Genomic DNA, 18,433 nt, shown 5'->3' on the forward strand with positions numbered 1-18,433 from the left:
CAAATAAAGAAAAGTCTCACTGTTAAAAAACTCGAGAAAATACCTTTGAGAAAGTTACCTCTACCCTTTCTTGTGTAGCTCAAAGAAAATGAGGCTGCATTTTATGAGTAGCTTCTATTTCTTAACCAGAAAAGTGTTCTGCTTATTACTGGAGGTTTTGCATTACCAAACTAATTATGTATATGGTAAATTTAAACTAGAAAATGCAAAATTGAAAGGCCTAGGTGTTTTTCTTCCTGATGGCACATTTTGAGGTTTGGAGGAAGAGCGAAGCTATGAGTAACACCAGCTCATGCAATTTCGCTTAGTGAACAGTGAAGAGTGCAGAAAGTGCAATCAGGACAACCTCCAGCAACTAACCCCAAAATTTCAAGGTTTAGGCAAGCTCATGATCCCAGAATCAACTACGGTGCATGCCAAGTTAAACACAGATCCATGGAAAGAATTGCTCTTCCAATTTTATTGACCTTGCTTACTTCATCTTGTACCTTGGTTTCTTGGTAGTAAATGGGCTTTCACAACAATTTGTTCATGCTCTTTCCAAGTGTTCTCAAAATTATTAATAGTCATTTTGTTCTGACTTTAGAAGCTCATGTAGTTACCAAAAATACTTTAGAAGCTTACATATGAAAGCATAATAAGGACCTTGAAGAACTTGAAACCAGATTTCTCAATCTGTTCTTGTTTCCTTATAATCAGACCAGAGGCAGTAGTTTCTTTTGCTGACTGCCCTTTACTTTAACCTGTGTATCATCAAAACTCCCAAGGACTTTCTTCCTATCTTTGTAATCAACAAGTTCATCAACTTTATTTGTATCCATTTCTATTACTAGCTGCGACTCTTTAATCTCCTTTTTCTCAACAGTACCAAGCCACTGGGCTTTGCAACAGTATACATAGCCTTCTTCCTAGTAACTATAGAACTCATGTTTATTTATTAATTGCCGGAAAATAATTTTGATTTTCTAAGCTACGGCTTCTTTTTCTTGTTTTGCTTTCAAAGGAAAAAGGAAGTAGCAACAGGTTGCAACTAAAAGAAGCCTAAGAAAAAGAAAAGAAAGAAACGAAGTACCAGAATACCAACCAAAGCTGATCATATCAAAACATGTAGTCTATGATTTGAAAACCAACAACGAGTACAACTATTTGCATCATCAGCATTCTGCATCTTTTCTTTGCAGAACTTGTTGGAATATATATCTTTTTAAATTTAAAAATGTTTCACCTATCTGGGATGAAAGCCCAGACATGTAAGCATCAAGGGCATCTCCAGCTTCAGTGTCTAATGCAGTTTCTGATGCCATTTTATTCTTCTCACTCAACAACAACTCTTTCTTGCCTTCAATTTCTTTCCTAGTGGCATCTCCCTTATCAAGAAGACCGTCAGCAGTTTCAATAGACTGGGTTTCACCAACTTTCAGCACGGTAGGTTTCTTCTTTATCCAGTCGTAGTATTCATCATCATCATCATCATCGTCACTGAAGAATCAAAAATCATTAATAATCATTAACTATTAATCTTGCCTTATAAGACAATTGAAGAATAAACCAGATGCATATCCTTACGATGCTTGGATAAGAAAGTTAAAGAAAATGCTTAGAAAATTTAGAATGGTAAATGCAATAACTGCTAATTATACAAATATATGTTAGATAAGTAACTAAAGCAAAAGAGTATCTAAAAGTTTGCACGCATTTCAACAATTTTGGCAGCAGAGGCAAACATAAAATCCTTATTTCTTTTTTGTTTTGCAGTATCTTCAAATATTTCTGTATCCACCAGGAATTTCCCAAAACGACAATTACCTTGAAAAGTTTTCATCTTCATCCTCTGGCCCTCCTTTCCGCTTTCCAAGAGATATCGTTCCACAACATGCACCTATGCTTTCAGAATACTTTCATTTAGCGTCTCTTCCAAGTTTTTAAGCTCTTCCATTATCTACCAAAATTGTAAGAAATAGTGCATCAATAATTTTCTTTAATTTCTTTTCACAATCATAGGGAAGAAGAGGGCCAATAACAAACCTTTGGCTCAATCTCAAAGAATCAAACGTATACTCCAATGAAAATACATCACACTCCTATCCACATAACTTTGAACATATCTGTGTTATTCTTTGTTCACTCCTAGCAATCTGAGTCAACCCACCTTGAGCAATGTCTTTGGCTCATATTGCATCTCTCTTTCTTTATATGAGCAATCTATATCCAGAAAGTAAATGATACATAACAAGCACTGATTGGATAAGATGAGAAAGTTACACCTCTAAGCCGAAGCTAAAGACCTAGAAACAAAGTTTAGACAACCAAGAACAAGGAGCCTAAATGAGGAAAAGGGCTTACCTTTCCAGTCCTTTTTATTATCCTATCACGGGTTTTTTCCTGCTTCTCCGTAAGCTGTCCTTTGTAGATTTGCCAAGTCACTTCATCAGCATCATCCTAATATCCCAATGACATCAGTAAGTAGAAAAGAAATTAACAAAATTATCTGTTAGCCTTACATCAAAACAATATGAAATTAGGGATTGAACACAGAAATGTACAACATATGAGGCCATCAAGTGAAAATGATTAGCTCTAAAACACCCCCCCTAAAAAAGAAAAAACAGAGAATGATAAGACAGCCTATAATTAAATTCATATGCATCAATAAGGCATTCAAATAAACAATCAGCACTAAAAAACCAGCAAGGAATGAAGCCACCAAATTCATTATATTGATTTGATTGCTAGCTGATGGGATGATGTGGATCTTCAGAGAAGCACAACAATTGTTGCATTGCACTCATCCAAATTTTGGAGATAATTTTAAGGTCTTTTTCTTTAATATATATATATATATATATATATATATATATATATGTTTTAATCACATAGAAAATCAACAAACAAAAAAAAATACTCCAAGAGCATAGAATCAATGTTGATCACAAAACAACTATACAAAACTGCATCCAAGCTAATTATATTAGTTTCTAAGTATTTCAATCTGATTCATGGCCAAAAAAAAGTATTTCAATCTCATTACACTTATGATAAAAATAATACAAACCTCTGCTTCTTCAATAGCATCCTCTTACATGCCCCTCAGCTGTATCACTAACAATATTCTCTTCTGGTTTCTTGATTGATTCCATAGAGACATCTGCATCACCCTCTTTCTGCATGGGAGAATTTGCTGGTTCTGTAGATGCACTAATTTATTTGGGTTCCTTTGGAGACTGCTTCCTGACAGCAGCAGCAGGAGGCCTAGATTTGTCCAGTGCAGGAGCTTGTGCCTTTGTATCCCTTTTCTTAGTAGCTTCTCCTGTTGGATCAGCAATCTTCAACAGGTACAAGACCCGATCCAACTCAGACTGAAGGGCAGACAGTTCCTTCTCAAGTTGCACTGCCCTATCAAGCACTGAAGAAGAAAATAGGAAATCAACCATTTTTGCTACTTACTTTTCACTATGTACTATCTTTTTTAGATTGCCAAGAAAGTTAAAACAAATAGAAAAAAAGATTACCATATTTAAAGATGAGAAAATAGCTCAAATGTAATAAAACTTCAAACATGGTGGCTGCATAGAAAAGTAAATTCTTCCTTCTTATTATCTATAGAACTCAGATGTTTATTTATAATTGCCAAAAGTTTTTTTTGATTTTGTAAGCTAAGGCTTCTTGTCTTGTTTTGCTTTCAAAAGAAAAAGGAAGTAACAAAAGGTTGCAACTAAAAGAAGCCTAAGAAAAAGAAAAGAAAAAAAATGAAGTACCAGAATACCAATGCTGATCATACCAACACATGTAGTCTATGATTTGGAAATGAACAATGAGTTCAACTTTTTGCATCGTCAGCATTCTGCATCTTTTATATGCAGAATTTGTTAGAATGTATATCTTTTTTAAATTTAAAAAATGTCTCACCTATATAGGATTAAAGCCCAGACATGTAAGAATCAATTGCATCTCCAGCTTCAGTTTCTAAAGCAGTTTCTGATGCCAATTTATTTTTTCTTACTCAACAGCAACTCTTTCTTGCCTTCAATTTCTTTCCTAATGGCATCTCTTTTTCTTGCCTTCAATTTCTTTCCTAATGACATCTGTCTTTTCTAATGCAGTTTCTGATGCCAATCTCTTTTCTCTTCTTACTCAACAGTAGGTTTCTTCTTTGTCCAGTTGTAGAATTCATCATCACTGAAGAATCAAAAATCATTAATGATCATTAACTATTAATCTTGCATCATAAGACAATTGAAGAATAAACCAGACGCATATCCTTATGATATACTTGGATAAGAAAAATAAAATGCTTAGAAAATTTAAAATAGTAAATGCAATAACTGCGAATTATACAAATATATTTTAGATGAGTAACTAAAGCAAAGGAGTATCTAAAAGTTTGCATGCATTTCAACAATTTTGGTAGCAGAGGCAAACATAAATCTTTATTTCTTTTTTGTTTTGCAGTATCTTCAAATATTTCTGTATCCAAGAGGAATTTCCCAAAACAACAATTACCTTGAAAAGTCTTCATCTTCATCCTCTAGCCCTCCTTTCCACTTACCACGAGATATCGTTCCACAATGTGCACCTATGCTTTCAGAATACTGTCATTTAGTGTCTCTTCCAAGTTTTCAAGCTTTTCCATTATCTACCAAAATTGTAAGAAATAGTGCATTAATAATTTTCTTTAATTTCTCTTCACAATCAAAGGGAAGAAGAGAGCCAATAAGAAACCTTTGGCTCAATCTCAAAGAATCAAACCATATACTCCAATGAAAATACATCACACTCCTATCCACATAACTTTGAACATACCTGTATTATTCTTTGTTCATTCCTTGCAATCTGTGTTTGCTGGCCTTGTGTCAACCCACCTTGAGCAATGTCTTTGGCTCATATTGTATCTATCTCCTTCTTCATATGAGCAATCTATATCCAGAACATGTAGTAAATGATACATAACAAGCACTGACAATGTCTTTGGCTCGTGTTGTATCTATCTCTTTCTTCATATGAGCAATCTATATCCAGAACAAGTAGTAAATGATACATAACAAGCACTGACATGGAAAAGATGAGAAAGTTACACCTCTAAGTCAAAGCTAAAGACCTAGAAAGAAAGTTTAGACAACTAAAAACAAGGAGCCTAAATGAGGAAAAGGGCTTACCTTCTCAGTCCTTTTTATTATCACTGGTTTTCCTGTTTCTCTGTAAGCTGTCCTTTGTAGGTTTGCCAAGTCACTTCATCAGCATCATCCTAAATATCCCAATGACATCACTAAGTAGAAAAGAAATTAATAAAATTATCTGTTAACCTTACATCAAAACAATATGAAATTAGGGATTGATCATGAAAATGTACAATATATAAGGCCATCAAGTGAAAATGATAAGCTCTACCCCCTCCAAAAAAAAAAAAAACAGAGAATGATAAGACAGCCTATAATTAAATTCATATGCATCAATCAACGCATTCAAATAAGCAATCGGCACTAAAAAACCAGCAGGGAATGAAGTCACCAAATTCATTATATTTATCCGATTGCTTGCTGATGGAATGATGTGGATCCTCAAAGAAGCACAACAATTGTGCCATTGCACTCATCCAAATTTTGGGAGATAATGTTGAGGTCTTTTTCTTTAAAAAAAAAGAAAGAAAATTTGTTTTAATCACATAGAAAATCAACAAAAAAAAAAAAAAAATTCCAAGAGCATAGGATGGATGTTGATCACAAAACAACCATACAAAATTGCATCGAAGCTAATTATATTAGTTTCTAAGTATTTCAATCTCATTCTTGGCCAAAAAAAAAAAGTATTTCAATCTCATTACACTTATGATAAAAGTAATACAAACCTCTGCTTCTTCAATAGCATCCTCTCCCATGCCGCATGAGACACCATCAGAAAGAGATGCTTCTGCCCTTGCTCGTCTAAGTGAAGCTTCTCGATCTAATGTCTCTTCTCGCATCTTAGCTTCTCTGATGACATTCAAGTCTTTTTCCTACAACACAAAATGACAAATTACATCAATCAAACAAAAAAAAGACAAGTGCATAAAAAAATATGAAGTAAAATTTTAATGACTGAAACAATAAAGCAGTTCTGCTGTCTTTCTGATTCTTTTTCCAGTAGAAGAATAGAATGCAACTAAATGTTAAAACGGAACAGAAGGTTATCATCCAGAACAAATAACTCAACCAAGTACTTCCTCATAACATATCTTCAAAAAGATGTAAAGTAAACAAAGTATATATAATAACTTAGTGCTTTTCCCTCCTTTGGAAAAGATACAACTGGAGTTGCAAGTGTTAGTTTGTTGGACTATTACTCCTTCCAACGATTGCTTCGTATCTTTTTTAGAAATTTAAAATGAAAAATGATTGATTCCACAGGAAAAGGTGGCAAGAATTCATCAATCCACAGGAAATTCAAAGGTTTAAGATAATATAGTAAACTACTCTAGCCACAGCTATCTACAGTATTCTGAAAGAGAGTTCCACTTAAAATAAATTCAGGTAGTTGGATGTAGACACATGATGTTATAATTTCCCAGCAGTTAAGAATCAGATATTTGTTCATATATTAATGAATAAACTAAAATGAACGTATATGGAACACGAAGAGGGTTTTTTAACACAAGAATGGCACTGCACAGGTATGTACATGATTTCATAAAATGGGACACCAACATGTGATTGAATATGATTATTGACAAGAGTTGCAAAAATTTTTTAGAAACTGAAAACTGGAAATTCTAAGAAAGAAAAGATTTGTGCAAACAAACAAAAGAATTTAAGTGAAAAAAGTAATTGTACCTGGCCCTAAATTGAAAAACTATAATCAAATGAAAGAATCAATGACCAAAAAAGGTAGCATAAAAGTTTTATCGGTGGCATCAACTCAGAAGGCCCTTGGAAAATATACAAACGGAATGAACTGCACAATAAAAAAGTAAAAAAAAAAAAATCACAACCTGATATAATACCTTTTTTCTCTCCCTCTGTTCCTTTTTCTTCCATAAGTAAAACAAAAAATAAGAATGTGCAACATAGTAAAGAAGGTAATTGCAATGAAGCACTAAAAGGTTCAGAAAGTATAGAGGAAACTGAAACCCAAGCTATTAAACATAAGATTTACAGAAACTTACGCACCTCATCAGCAAGCTCTCCGCCCATCAATGCCTATTGTTATAAAAATAACTGATGAATTTACAAGTGAAGAAACTATGCCTTTTATAGCAAATACTTGTATCATTTTTTTCCCGCTACAATATCTACTAGGCCCGAGACATTACTGCTTAAAGGAACTAAGCTAAATAGTCCTTTTGTAGGGACAGGGAACAAAAGGATATATATGCACAACAGAATAGCATGCAATGCTCAATCATTAGGCTCTAAAACTGATATTACATTTTCCCTTTGCAAAGGATACCAGTCAAATGAGTAAGAAAAATAATCCAAACAAAAATAAAACAAATGAATGTCATTGAAAGAAGATGAAGAAATAAAATATGAGCAAGTAAAGACAGACAAGCAAAAGTCTACTTGCTAGCCAAACCATTTGACATCACCTACATGTAAGTCCACATAAGTTCTTTTGGTTACCTAATTAATTTGGAAAGAAAATCAACTTAGCATAATATCACAAGCACAAGACATTATAATCTAGCAGCACGTCCATAAAATTTTCCACATAAAAATATAAAACAAGCAACTTCGAGTAATTTGCAATCAAAAATCAAATGATTATGGTAACAGAGGTTCTATTGTGTTCACCCTCTACAATAGATATACAAATCCTGGAAAAATAAAGAATATGTTATCTAATCTTGGTTTAATTGATTCATTAAAAAATAAATTATTAGTATCAATAACTTCCCAACTGATTGAAGCAAAAGTTTTAAGATAAGAAAATATTTATGCCAGGAAGGCGGAAGCCCAGCCAATACTTTTGAACATTGTAGGTATGCTCTAAAACGTCCAATCGTAATCACCTAAGGCTAATAACCATAATGAAATTGAAATATGTTATGCCCATAACCATAACATTGAAGAGTAAACTTCTTACTTATTTGAGTAAACATCAAAAAGAGGACAAAATCTAAAAAAAAAAAAAAAAAAAGACTTTGTTTCCTAGGCATCCAAGTCATTTGCCATTTAAAACCATAAAGTTTCTTACTTAGCTAATTGAATCTACTTTAGAATCCCAACAAAATAAACTATTTTAGTCCTTATTTTATTCTGCAAACTTCACCAACCAAATTTAAGCCATTTAATTCCTACCTTAATGCGCATAGAATGTTAACATAGTCAAATAAAAAAAGATTTAACCGCCCAAACAAATAAGCTCCCTTCTCATACCTATACAAACAAATTTCACAATTATTCAACAATCCAAAAAAAAAAAAAAATGAATGCTCAAAAATGGTAAAAATAATTACACTTTAAACTTGTCAACGACACAGCCATCTTTAAGGACCTCAAGGAAGAAATAGTGAGAAGTAGGTCCACTACACAGAGGGATTGTGTAAGGCACAGAAGATTGCTTTGAATTTGATCGATTTTCAATCGAATTTGGTTCTGAATTTGAATTTGAATGTTTCTCTTCGTCTTGGGGATTTTGGGGCTTAGGGTTTTGGGAGGAGGTGATGGAGGACCCATCGAGGTTTTGGCTGTCGCGGATTCGGATTCGGATTCTTCTGGGGTAATGCGTTCGGGTTCGGTCAGGGTTTAGGGTTTCGGGGAGGCGGTAGACCCATCGTGGCAGTCATGGTTGCAGAGAGAGAGAGGCGGAGAGATACTGCAGAATTTGAGGAGAATAACCCGCCATAGCGAGCACTGTTAAGTGGATCTAAAAATGGGTTACGGACCAAAAGACCAAGGAGGGAAAATGGTCGGGTCAGTTTTTGGGTGGATCCGAAATATTTTTCTATGCAGGAAAAGACATGGAGTATATAAATTACAAACATATAGTTATATTTCACCTACAAAGATACCAATAAATATATAAATTTTTAGATAATTGTATATGCCAATAAACATATTTTTTATATATATTTATTTATATACCAGTGAACATTTATAATTATATATTTATTTTAATATATTTATGTCTGAAATTTTTAACCTTAGATTTGGTCATTTTTACAAATCAAATAAATTAATTGAAAGCTGATAATTAGGGTATAAATGATAGATCAATATTTGTAAGTTCGATTATTGTCAAGTCAAATTTAAACTCAAGTAATTTAATTTATTGAATAAATCAACTTTGAGTATTTTAATATCTCAATTAAATGACTCGTAAATCTAATCGAATTTTTAAATTTTAATATATTATTATTTTAATTAAAAATATATATTTTTTAATATATTTGAGCTCAAATTCGAACGCGTAATCGAACTTAAAATTGAAAATGAAAATCGAGTTCATTTTTTATTTAAAAAAAAAATTTAATCAAATAAATTCAAATAACTTAATTTTATCTCGAATTAAATTTGAATTTAAAAATTAAAAATTGATTGAAATCGAATGTAAATTTAAATTGAGTTTAAAATAATAAATTTTGAATCAAAATCAAATTTAAATATTTTATTATATCTATTTAGCTCAACTGGATTAGACTCATATAGTAGACACTTGCATTATAGATAATATTTCCGACAAAAAAAGGCCCCAAATGTGCTTCATATCGCGCTTCAGTTGCATTTAGATTTAGACCATCAATGCCTCAAGTTATTCACATGATAATGGATAAAGAATGTGAAATTCTTATACCCAACTAGCCCATTTTCTTAAATGCTAGTGTGCTAGATCCAGCAAGATCAATAAGGTCATATAGCACATATAATTGTGTTGTTGTCACTTGAATTGAGATCCAGTATTAATATAAATTAAGGTTTAAAGAAAAAATTGTTTAAGTTAAAAATAAATTAATAATATTTTTTATTATTTAATAATTTATGTAAATAAATTAATTTGCGTAAAGATTCTCATATTTTTATATTTAGTGTACAAATTATATCCACAATATAAATAATTATGTAAAATAATACAATTTTATGAAACAAGATTTTTAATTTAATGATTAGTACATTTTTTCTAGTATAATGAAATTTAAATTGTATTTTTTTAATTCTTATTTTTAAGTTGTAATTAATAGAACTATATTTATATAAAACAATCAAATAATCTAAGGTAAAACAATGTTTAATATTTTTATTGAACAATTCAAACTAATTATATAAAAATATTACTTAAAGTAAAATTAATGTATATTTGAATACATAGAAAAAATACTTAAATTTTATATTGATAAATAAAACACTCAAGAAATAAATGAGAAGTTTGAAAATTTGAATTTCAAAATAAAATTTTGAGAAAATTAACAGGCCAAAAATTAATAAACAATTAAAGTAATACCTAATAAGTTAAACGATAACTTTTTAAATTATTGGCTTTATTTGGTTGATACTTTTTTTTTTTTTGTTATTGGTTTTTTTTTATTTCATCTTTTATTTTTTTGTCATTCTTAACTTGTTTTTAGTTTATTTTTTATTTTTTTCTTTTTTTTTACTTTTAATTGATAAAAATAAAAAGGTAAAAACCCGTATAAAACAAAATTAGTTTATGATTAAAAAAACAATTATGTAATAGTAACCGTGGCACCCATTGGCTGTCCTAGATTGAGAAAATCAATAATTAAGAATAATTAAATTACATGATATTACACAAATTGTCAATTTTCATTATTATCAAATTCAAGTACAACTAAGTTAAGTGAAAAACTGACTTAAGCACTTGTTCCCCAATGTTTATACATATATCTTGAACCTCAAACAAAATTAGCCTAAAGTTTCCAAAAAAAAAAAAAATCATTTGGTTAAACCCTTCATTCATTTCTTTTATTGACTTTCATGAAAAGCCATAGATGATTTTCCTGTAGTAAAAGGAGTATCAAGGAATGGTTTAACCATGGAGTGGGTCAAACTTAAGACTCTTGGCAAGGGTTCCTATGGAGTTGTTCACTTTGTGAAACCCAAAAGCCCTCTTTTTGATTATCAAGTTTTTGCTGTGAAAACTTGTCCTTACCAATATTCTACTTCACTTTGGAAGGAGCTACAAATCTTTAAACAATTTGTTGATTGTGGTAACATTGTTCAATGTTATGGTGATATGTTGAGCATTGACCGAGGTCAAGGGATGTTGGTTTACAATTTGTTTCTTGAATACGTTTCATGGTAGTCTTTTGGACTTGATGATCAAGAAATATGGGGGCATGATACCCGAAGGTGATGCCAAGTGCTATGCCAGAATGCTGCTTGAAAGGGTTTGGGATATTCATCAGAGAGGCTTTGTTCAAAAGCCAAAAAATATCATTGTTTTTCCTTCTTATCAGAATGGTTCAATTAGCAGACTGAAGATTGCTGATTTTGGCTTAGTTAGGCGACCTAGAGAAAGATATCACATGCCAGATCCTTGGATGCCAACTTTTCCAGGTACAGCAGTTTACATGTCACTAGAATCTTTTATTTATGGACACATCAGTACTACCTTAGATATATCGTCCATAGGGTGCATTGTTCTTGAAATGATCACTGGAAAATTACCATGGGAATATCAGGACTTGACGGATTTGGGGATCAAGATTGGATTTTCAATATATTCGCCAAAAATACCAGAAACCATGTCAAGCACAGGGAAAGATTTCTTGATGAAGTGTTTTCAATGGGATCTTGGTAAAATGTGGACTGTTGATATGCTGTTAAGCCATCCATTTCTCCTTCCAGACCCATCTCCAATAAAATCTCTTTAACATGATGAAGTCTATAGTTGTCTTTCTTTCATGGAACAACTGGAGGCAATGTGCCTAGAAATTTTAGATGATTGAATTATTATTATCCAAAAGGATAGCCTGGAGCGTACCATCAAGTGTTGGAGGATGCTTGACTGCTTCAACTGATTAGTTGTTACTCTAGTACTATTCTAATCAACTTTTCATTCTGCTGTAATACTAATTTTTTGTTCAACTAATGTTTGTGGTCACTATGCCTTATGATGAATGAATAATTATGTTTCAAATATAACTTGTGGTCTCTATATTTTTCAAATATACACAAGAAATAATCTGTCAAACTAACATCATTTTTGCCTCTATTGGTATGCTCTGACTTTTGGGTTTTTTCATGTAGTAAACTGTACCTTACCTTCCTAGGAAACAATAAGGATGTGATCTTGTCATTATCATGTCATGTTAGCATGCTAAAGAATAACCGATCTTAGTTTGCTGAAGTTCGAAGAAAAAGCATTGTAACATAGTAATTAATATAATGAATAGGTAGAAGCAGTTAATGGTGATTGTTCTGTGTGTTACATGTGAGACTTGGCAATGATTAGAAATGAGAATAAGTGCTTTTGCAGTGCACATACATATATTCATCCTAATTGGGTGTTCTATGTGTTATGTCTCAGTAGTGTTTTCTTCTTCTTTTTCTTCTCTCTTTTTGATGGGATTTCAATCTGTAGTGTTGAGACTTACAAAATAAAGAGAAGTCTCACTGTTAAAAAACTCAAGAGAAAATACCTTTGAGGAAAGGTACCCTTACCTTTTCTTGTGAAGCTAAAACAAAATGCGATTGCATTTATGAATAGCTTTTATTTATTAGCCAAAAAAGTGTTCTGCTTATTTGTAAGTTCTGTGTACTGGAGAGTTTGTATTACTAAACTAATTATGTATATGGTAAATTTAAACTAGAAAATGCAAAATTGAAAGGCCTAGGTGTTTTTCTTCCTGATTGCACATCTTGAGGTTTGGAGGAACAGTGAAGCTATGAGTAACACCAGCTCATGCAGTTTTGCTTAGTGAAGAGTGCAGAAAGTACAATTAGGACAACCTCCAGGAACTAACCCCAAAATTTCAAGGTTTAGGCAAGCTTATAATCGACTATGGTGCATGTCAAGTTAAACACAGATCCATGGAAAGAATTGCTCTTCCAATTTCATTGACCTTGCTTACTTCATCTTGGTTTCTTGGTAATAAATGGGCTTTCACAACAATTTGTTCATGCTTTTTTGGAGTGTTCTCAAAATTATTAATAGTCATTTTGTTCTGACTAAAAACTGCAGAGCAGATGTGAAGTTACCACCAAATACCTTAAAAGCTCACATATCAAAGCGTAATATGGACCTCGAAGAACTTGAAACCAGAATGCTTTAAAATGATATTTCAAAACTTGAATCCAATAGCAACAGAAAAAGGAATACAAATTTTGGCCTAGAATTTAAGTCCTTGAGTTTCAGAACTGGAATGTGATCAAACCAAGAAAATAGAAGAAGAAATTTATAAAAAAGAAAAAAAATTAATTGGTAAAACTGGGCCTAAAAGGAAAGAAGAAAAAAAAAATGAAGATGCAAATCAAGACAACAGAAAAAAAAATGCCGTTCTTACATAATAAAGTACTAAATGCATCAAGCTTAAACTTTAGCTTCATCTGCAAATTGCCATTCCATTCAAACATAGTAATGTACATCTGGTTAGAGCTCCTGATACATGATTGGTGATTGATTATTGATGTTTTCAGTGTAAAAACAATATAACGTCTTAGTTGAGGTAAATATTTACTGAGAATGGAATTTTAGTCATAAATTGTCTTCACAACAAAAACATCACACCAATTTTAATCACAACTCATATCAATGCCTACGCAATTGTCCAAACTCCTCACACTGGAAAAAAGAACACTTGTTTTAATTTTAGACTAGGCAAATATATAGGACAGTTTCAGAGAAACGGAGGTGGTCATTCTTCCGGGAAGGGCTACAAAAGTACATCTTTACTGTAAAGACAGGCAGGCAGAATTATCAAGCAATGATAACCATTAGTCTGTTACAATCTGAATATAAATATTTGAAATTTTACGTAATGTCTTCACTTGATTCAAAATCGAGCATGAAGCTGATATTGCATTTATTTATTTATTTGGGGGGGATGGTGTATAACAGTCCGTACACTTCCCTAACAATCTAACTTTTAAACACTGGAAGAAAAGTTCATCTCATTAAATAGATTACGAAACCTCCTTCAAAAACACGAAGTTTCAAATTTGATATCAAATGATTCTATAAAGCAGGTCTCTTCAATGGAAACATGACCATAAATCCCCTTCCTGCTATCAAGGGAAAGATCCAGATAGATCATGCCCTGAGTCCTGTTCCAGAATTCTTCTTTAAAAGAGCATAGGCATCACTATATATAGCAACCAAGTTTGAAAATACAGCAACGACAATCATGAAAAGTGCTAAGAACTTGCCCTTCTTCGTTGCTATAAAATGCCGATCCCTGAAATACCAATGGAAAATGATTTAATGTAAATTTATGATTATTATTGGACTAAAAATTAATAAGTCCACTGAAAACAATCAAGACAAAATAAGAACTTAAATCAAGTAATATCTAAACAAAAGAGTAGGCCAGGTAAGGCAGGAGTAACAATTCTTAATAACAACATCCACTTTTAAACCAAAGATGAACCTAAGAGGGTTCCTTTTTTATACTCACAATCAGCTATACCAATAATGGAAATTAAGAAAGCCTACCAATGGTAACATCTCATGATTCTGGATAATTGACAGCAATACTGAACTTTTCAAGCTATTGGACATTAAAAACGAGTCCTATATGCAGTTTAACCTTATTTTCTTATTAACATTTCTGAGCCAATGCCAACCATGTTTCAGTTTTAATTTTTTATTCCCAAGCGAATGAGCCCTTGCCATAACAAATAAATATCTAGGCTCATCAACAGTCTACTCTAATGTATGATATAACAAAGTTGATCACCAATGTGAAGGAAGGGGAATTAAAATGTGGCTGATATCTAATCGAATTGAAGACCAAAAACTCACCTGAGAGTAATAGCAGCAGGAAAAATGAACCCAAGGCAAACTGCAGCAGTTGCTCCAGTGAATTGGAAAGCATCCCAGATGCTGGGTATAAAATTTGCACCCAAGAAGATAACTGTGATGAGTCCAGCAGTAATAAAAGCAAACCTCATATTAGACAGAGCTAAAGGCCTTGCAGAAGGGAAGAGGAGGCCATCCATGTTGAGTCGCAGTGGATAGAAGACAATGGGGAATACAAGCATGAGGTGAGCAGCATAGCTAACACGAACAGCATCATTAAGAAGCGAACTATAGGGAATACCAAGGTCAGTATCAAAGTTGGCAAGCACATCATCCAATGTTGCATCACCGAATAGGAGGAATCCAAAAAAGCTTGTCATTATGTAAACGGTTGAGCATAAAGCAAGTGCTGTTCGCACAACTGGCTTTATCTGCGTAGAGTCTTCCAGTTCATTATCTATGCTGTGAACTGCAAATTTAAGCACACAAGAAAATCAGCCACTCTTAAAATCCTGCACCAAAATAAAAGATGAAAAATACATTGTTTAAATCAAAGAATCTAATGGCTGAATCAAATTGCATACCATTGTAGTGGCAGATATATGCAGTGACTAAAACAGGGACTACAGTGAAGAGTTTCCAGAACGAGCTCAAATCAGTGACATCAGGTAGCAATCTAGGCATCATTATAGTTCCACTAATCAACTTGACAATTGCTATTCCCACAGTAATGACAAGAAAAACAACTGCCAGAGCAACTGATAAGGCAGATGTAAATCTTAAGGAATCTGCAACCATGAGAAGAAATAATGCTCATTAGCCACGTACAATTAAACAATAAACATGCAATACAAACTATCCAGCTTAGATTTATACTGGTATGATGTTCTGAGAGATCACATGCTATACTAAGTTGTAGGGTTGAGTAAAAGAGTACTGCTAAATTCTATATGATACACATGGTAAAGACCTAAATAGAATTTGTATCAACCATATTTGAAAGATATTGGATATTATCTAAAAAGGATACAAACAATACGAAATCTGGTTCAGAAACCTTGAAACTAAAAATAAAAGAAAGAAACACAATATGCTTCGATTACATTCCTCCAGGAATTGATATCATATTTAAAATTCCCAACCAGGTAATTGGATTTTGACAGAGCTACAGTAAACTACTAAAATAATTGCTTCAATCATGTTTTAATACACTCAACATAATAAGATCCAATGATCTACTAAGAACAAGCAAGACGATTAAATAAGATTCAGTAAAGCTAGCACAACGAAAACACTAACCAATCCGCTTAAAACATGCCAACGGAGAGAAGATGCCCAGGGTTGTAACAATAAGAACAAAGGTACGCCCATTCCACCAGTGTTCTCCAAACCACCCTTCAAGGACACCAGCATGGTGAACTCCACTTGATGATGTACCAGAAAGCACATCACCTTCAACAAACAATAAACCATCATAAGCTCATTAGCAAATTTACACATTTCCATAAGATCAGGCAAGGAAAATGTAGGAAATAAATAAGTCAACAAGAAAGGCTATCAGAACACATGTTCAAAGCACAATTGAATATCAAAGAACAACCAGATATGCAATTCAGTTGTAGTAAATGAAGTCATACCAATAATAATCATGTAAACAATGAGTACACCAATGTTGTTGACCAATACACAGATTTGCAAAAAGATTCTTCCATACTTCCCAAAAGCATCTCCCATAAGACCTCCATAAGAAGTTGTTTTTCCAGCCCTACTAAACCTAAGCAAGAACTCAATTGAGGCATCAGTTAAGAATGCCATAAAGATGATCATAGCAATCCCAAGAATCAGTCCCAGAACTTTCATTGTAGCAGGCAAGGCCATGATCCCAGCACCAACAATTGTTGTAGACAAGTTAAACACTGCCCCAGTAAAAGAAGCTCCATTAAATTCATCATAACCAGAATCTTCATCTTGTCGTTTTGGCAGCAAGGGAGCTTTATCATCAACCACATGTTTGCTCCTCCTTGACTTTCTCTCCTTCTTTGGTGTTATATCCCCAATTGTCATCTTTTAAATCACCTAAATCTCTCAAAGATTCAACTTTATAAGAAAATATAAACCACCTTACGGCCTAAAACCCTCCTTGCGCACACTCCTAAAAATCTGTCCACATAAAAAGTAAAAAATTAGTTGCTAAAACATTAATTCCTTGATAACAAAATCCCAAAAAAAATAGAACCCCATCTTAATAGTCCTAACCTGCAACAAAATTCAAACCTTGTACCCTTTTGAGGTCGGAAAAAGAGAAGATTTTCCAAATCTTCTACGATAAAAGGTAAAATTTTCCAGATAGATTACCAAAATAACCAATAAATGAACTTAATATACAGAGATTTTTGCAATTAAAGACTACTTATATAATCTACAATTAAAAAGGTTGAGTCTTTGATATCAAAATCAAGAAAAGAAACCAATCCAAATTTCCAATCAACAAAACCTTAAAAACCCAATTAATATTTCCTTGAACTGAATCTAATACAAGCACAAAAGGAACAATTGAAGCCAAACCCAGAAAAGAAAAGCCAACTTTTGACCAAATCCGGAAAGAAAAACAATCAAAATATATGAGCTTTGGAATGAAGAATTGAGGGAGACCCAACAACCAGAAATCTAAGAAAAGAGTGTTGATATAAGTCCCCTCAATTGTGGTCTGTAGTTGATTTATAAAGAAGGAAAAGAAGAGAGAACTACACGGCAAAATGTTGTATGTACGGCAACATGAAAAAATCCATTAAAAAAAGGAATATAAAATTAGAAAATTTACTTCCCTGCATTCGGAGCTGTTAAAATTAACTGATTGTGATTATTTTGAGTCAGCTCATTTTGAAATCAACTTTGGTTAAAATTTATGAGGGTGAGTTGGACAATTTTCAGATTTTGGTTTTTTTTTTTTTTTTTTTTTAATTTATTGAGAGATAGTGAGATTTGACCATGATTTTTTTGATGTATTGACCGACTATTAAATTAAAATTTGGAATTCAAATTCAAATTTATTTTGACTGTATTTTATTATGTAAATAAATAAAATTATACTTTTTTCAAGTTTTTCGTATTTAATCTGTTACTTTTCTTCTGACTGTGGGTCTAGTTTGAAAAATTAATGATCTTATAACCTAAGAAATATTTCTATTAAGTGATAGAGACTTTTCTTAATTACTAGTAAAATTTCACTAGTGTTAAATTTTTTATAAAGATAGATAAATATTTTTATATTATATATAAGAATTTGTAAAAAAAAAAAAAAAAAAAACCCTCAAAATTGTGTTTTTCATTATGAGGAGCAAGGAAATAACATGAAAATTGAAAACCTACCGTTTGGTGAAAAGTTTCAAGTTTTCAATAAAAGAGCTTAAATTTTTCATTACTAGGAGCAAGGAAATAACATGAAAATCTACTATTTGAGAAAAGTATTCAACAAGAAGTCTTAAATTTTTCAAGAGAAATTAGAGAGAATTGCATGAAAATTTGGCAGACATAAAGAGATTTA

General features: G+C 32.3%; 2 protein-coding genes and 1 pseudogene across 3 annotated transcripts; 1 reads left to right on the top strand and 2 right to left on the bottom strand.

Moving 5' to 3' along the window:
- Window positions 1-1,069: 1,069 nt before the first annotated feature.
- Window positions 1,070-8,754, bottom strand: LOC111306571 (uncharacterized; annotated as a pseudogene). Its single transcript, XR_016331756.1, has 13 exons — window positions 8,429-8,754; window positions 8,270-8,348; window positions 6,962-7,105; window positions 5,843-5,989; window positions 5,154-5,242; window positions 4,801-4,914; window positions 4,501-4,633; window positions 3,907-4,176; window positions 3,053-3,403; window positions 2,344-2,439; window positions 2,026-2,202; window positions 1,807-1,939; window positions 1,070-1,479 (listed from the first exon to the last, which is right to left on the bottom strand). The product of XR_016331756.1 is annotated as an uncharacterized LOC111306571 (transcript).
- A 2,512-nt stretch (window positions 8,755-11,266) lies between these two features.
- On the top strand, window positions 11,267-11,803 carry LOC111306282 (mitogen-activated protein kinase kinase kinase 20-like). Its single transcript, XM_022904184.2, has one exon. It carries the CDS (start codon window positions 11,267-11,269, stop codon window positions 11,801-11,803), a length of 537 nt encoding a protein of 178 aa, XP_022759919.2.
- A 2,116-nt stretch (window positions 11,804-13,919) lies between these two features.
- On the bottom strand, window positions 13,920-17,585 carry LOC111305712 (amino acid transporter AVT6A-like). The gene is made up of 6 exons (XM_022903458.2): window positions 17,146-17,585; window positions 16,527-17,049; window positions 16,189-16,341; window positions 15,474-15,677; window positions 14,893-15,358; window positions 13,920-14,326 (listed from the first exon to the last, which is right to left on the bottom strand). The coding sequence occupies exons 2-6, from the start codon at window positions 16,951-16,953 to the stop codon at window positions 14,182-14,184; spliced, it is 1,395 nt and encodes a 464-aa protein (XP_022759193.1). The 5' UTR covers window positions 16,954-17,049; window positions 17,146-17,585; the 3' UTR covers window positions 13,920-14,181.
- Window positions 17,586-18,433: the final 848 nt, after the last annotated feature.

Source organism: Durio zibethinus, chromosome 21 (genome assembly GCF_047325235.1).
Source record: "Durio zibethinus cultivar Kanyao isolate XHJ-2024 chromosome 21, ASM4732523v1, whole genome shotgun sequence".
In the NCBI taxonomy this organism is placed as follows: Eukaryota; Viridiplantae; Streptophyta; class Magnoliopsida; order Malvales; family Malvaceae; genus Durio; species Durio zibethinus.

Excerpts from the sequence above, each read along its gene's own strand:
- LOC111306282 (XM_022904184.2), top strand. The coding sequence starts at position 11,267 with ATGATACCCGAAGGTGATGCCAAGTGCTATGCCAGAATGCTGCTTGAA.
- LOC111305712 (XM_022903458.2), bottom strand. The coding sequence starts at position 16,953 with ATGACAATTGGGGATATAACACCAAAGAAGGAGAGAAAGTCAAGGAGG. Across the intron at positions 16,342-16,526 it reads TGTTTACATGATTATTATTG|GTGATGTGCTTTCTGGTACA; the intron begins GTATGACTTCAT and ends TGTTTGTTGAAG. Across the intron at positions 14,327-14,892 it reads CCTGCTGCTATTACTCTCAG|GGATCGGCATTTTATAGCAA; the intron begins GTGAGTTTTTGG and ends TTGGTATTTCAG.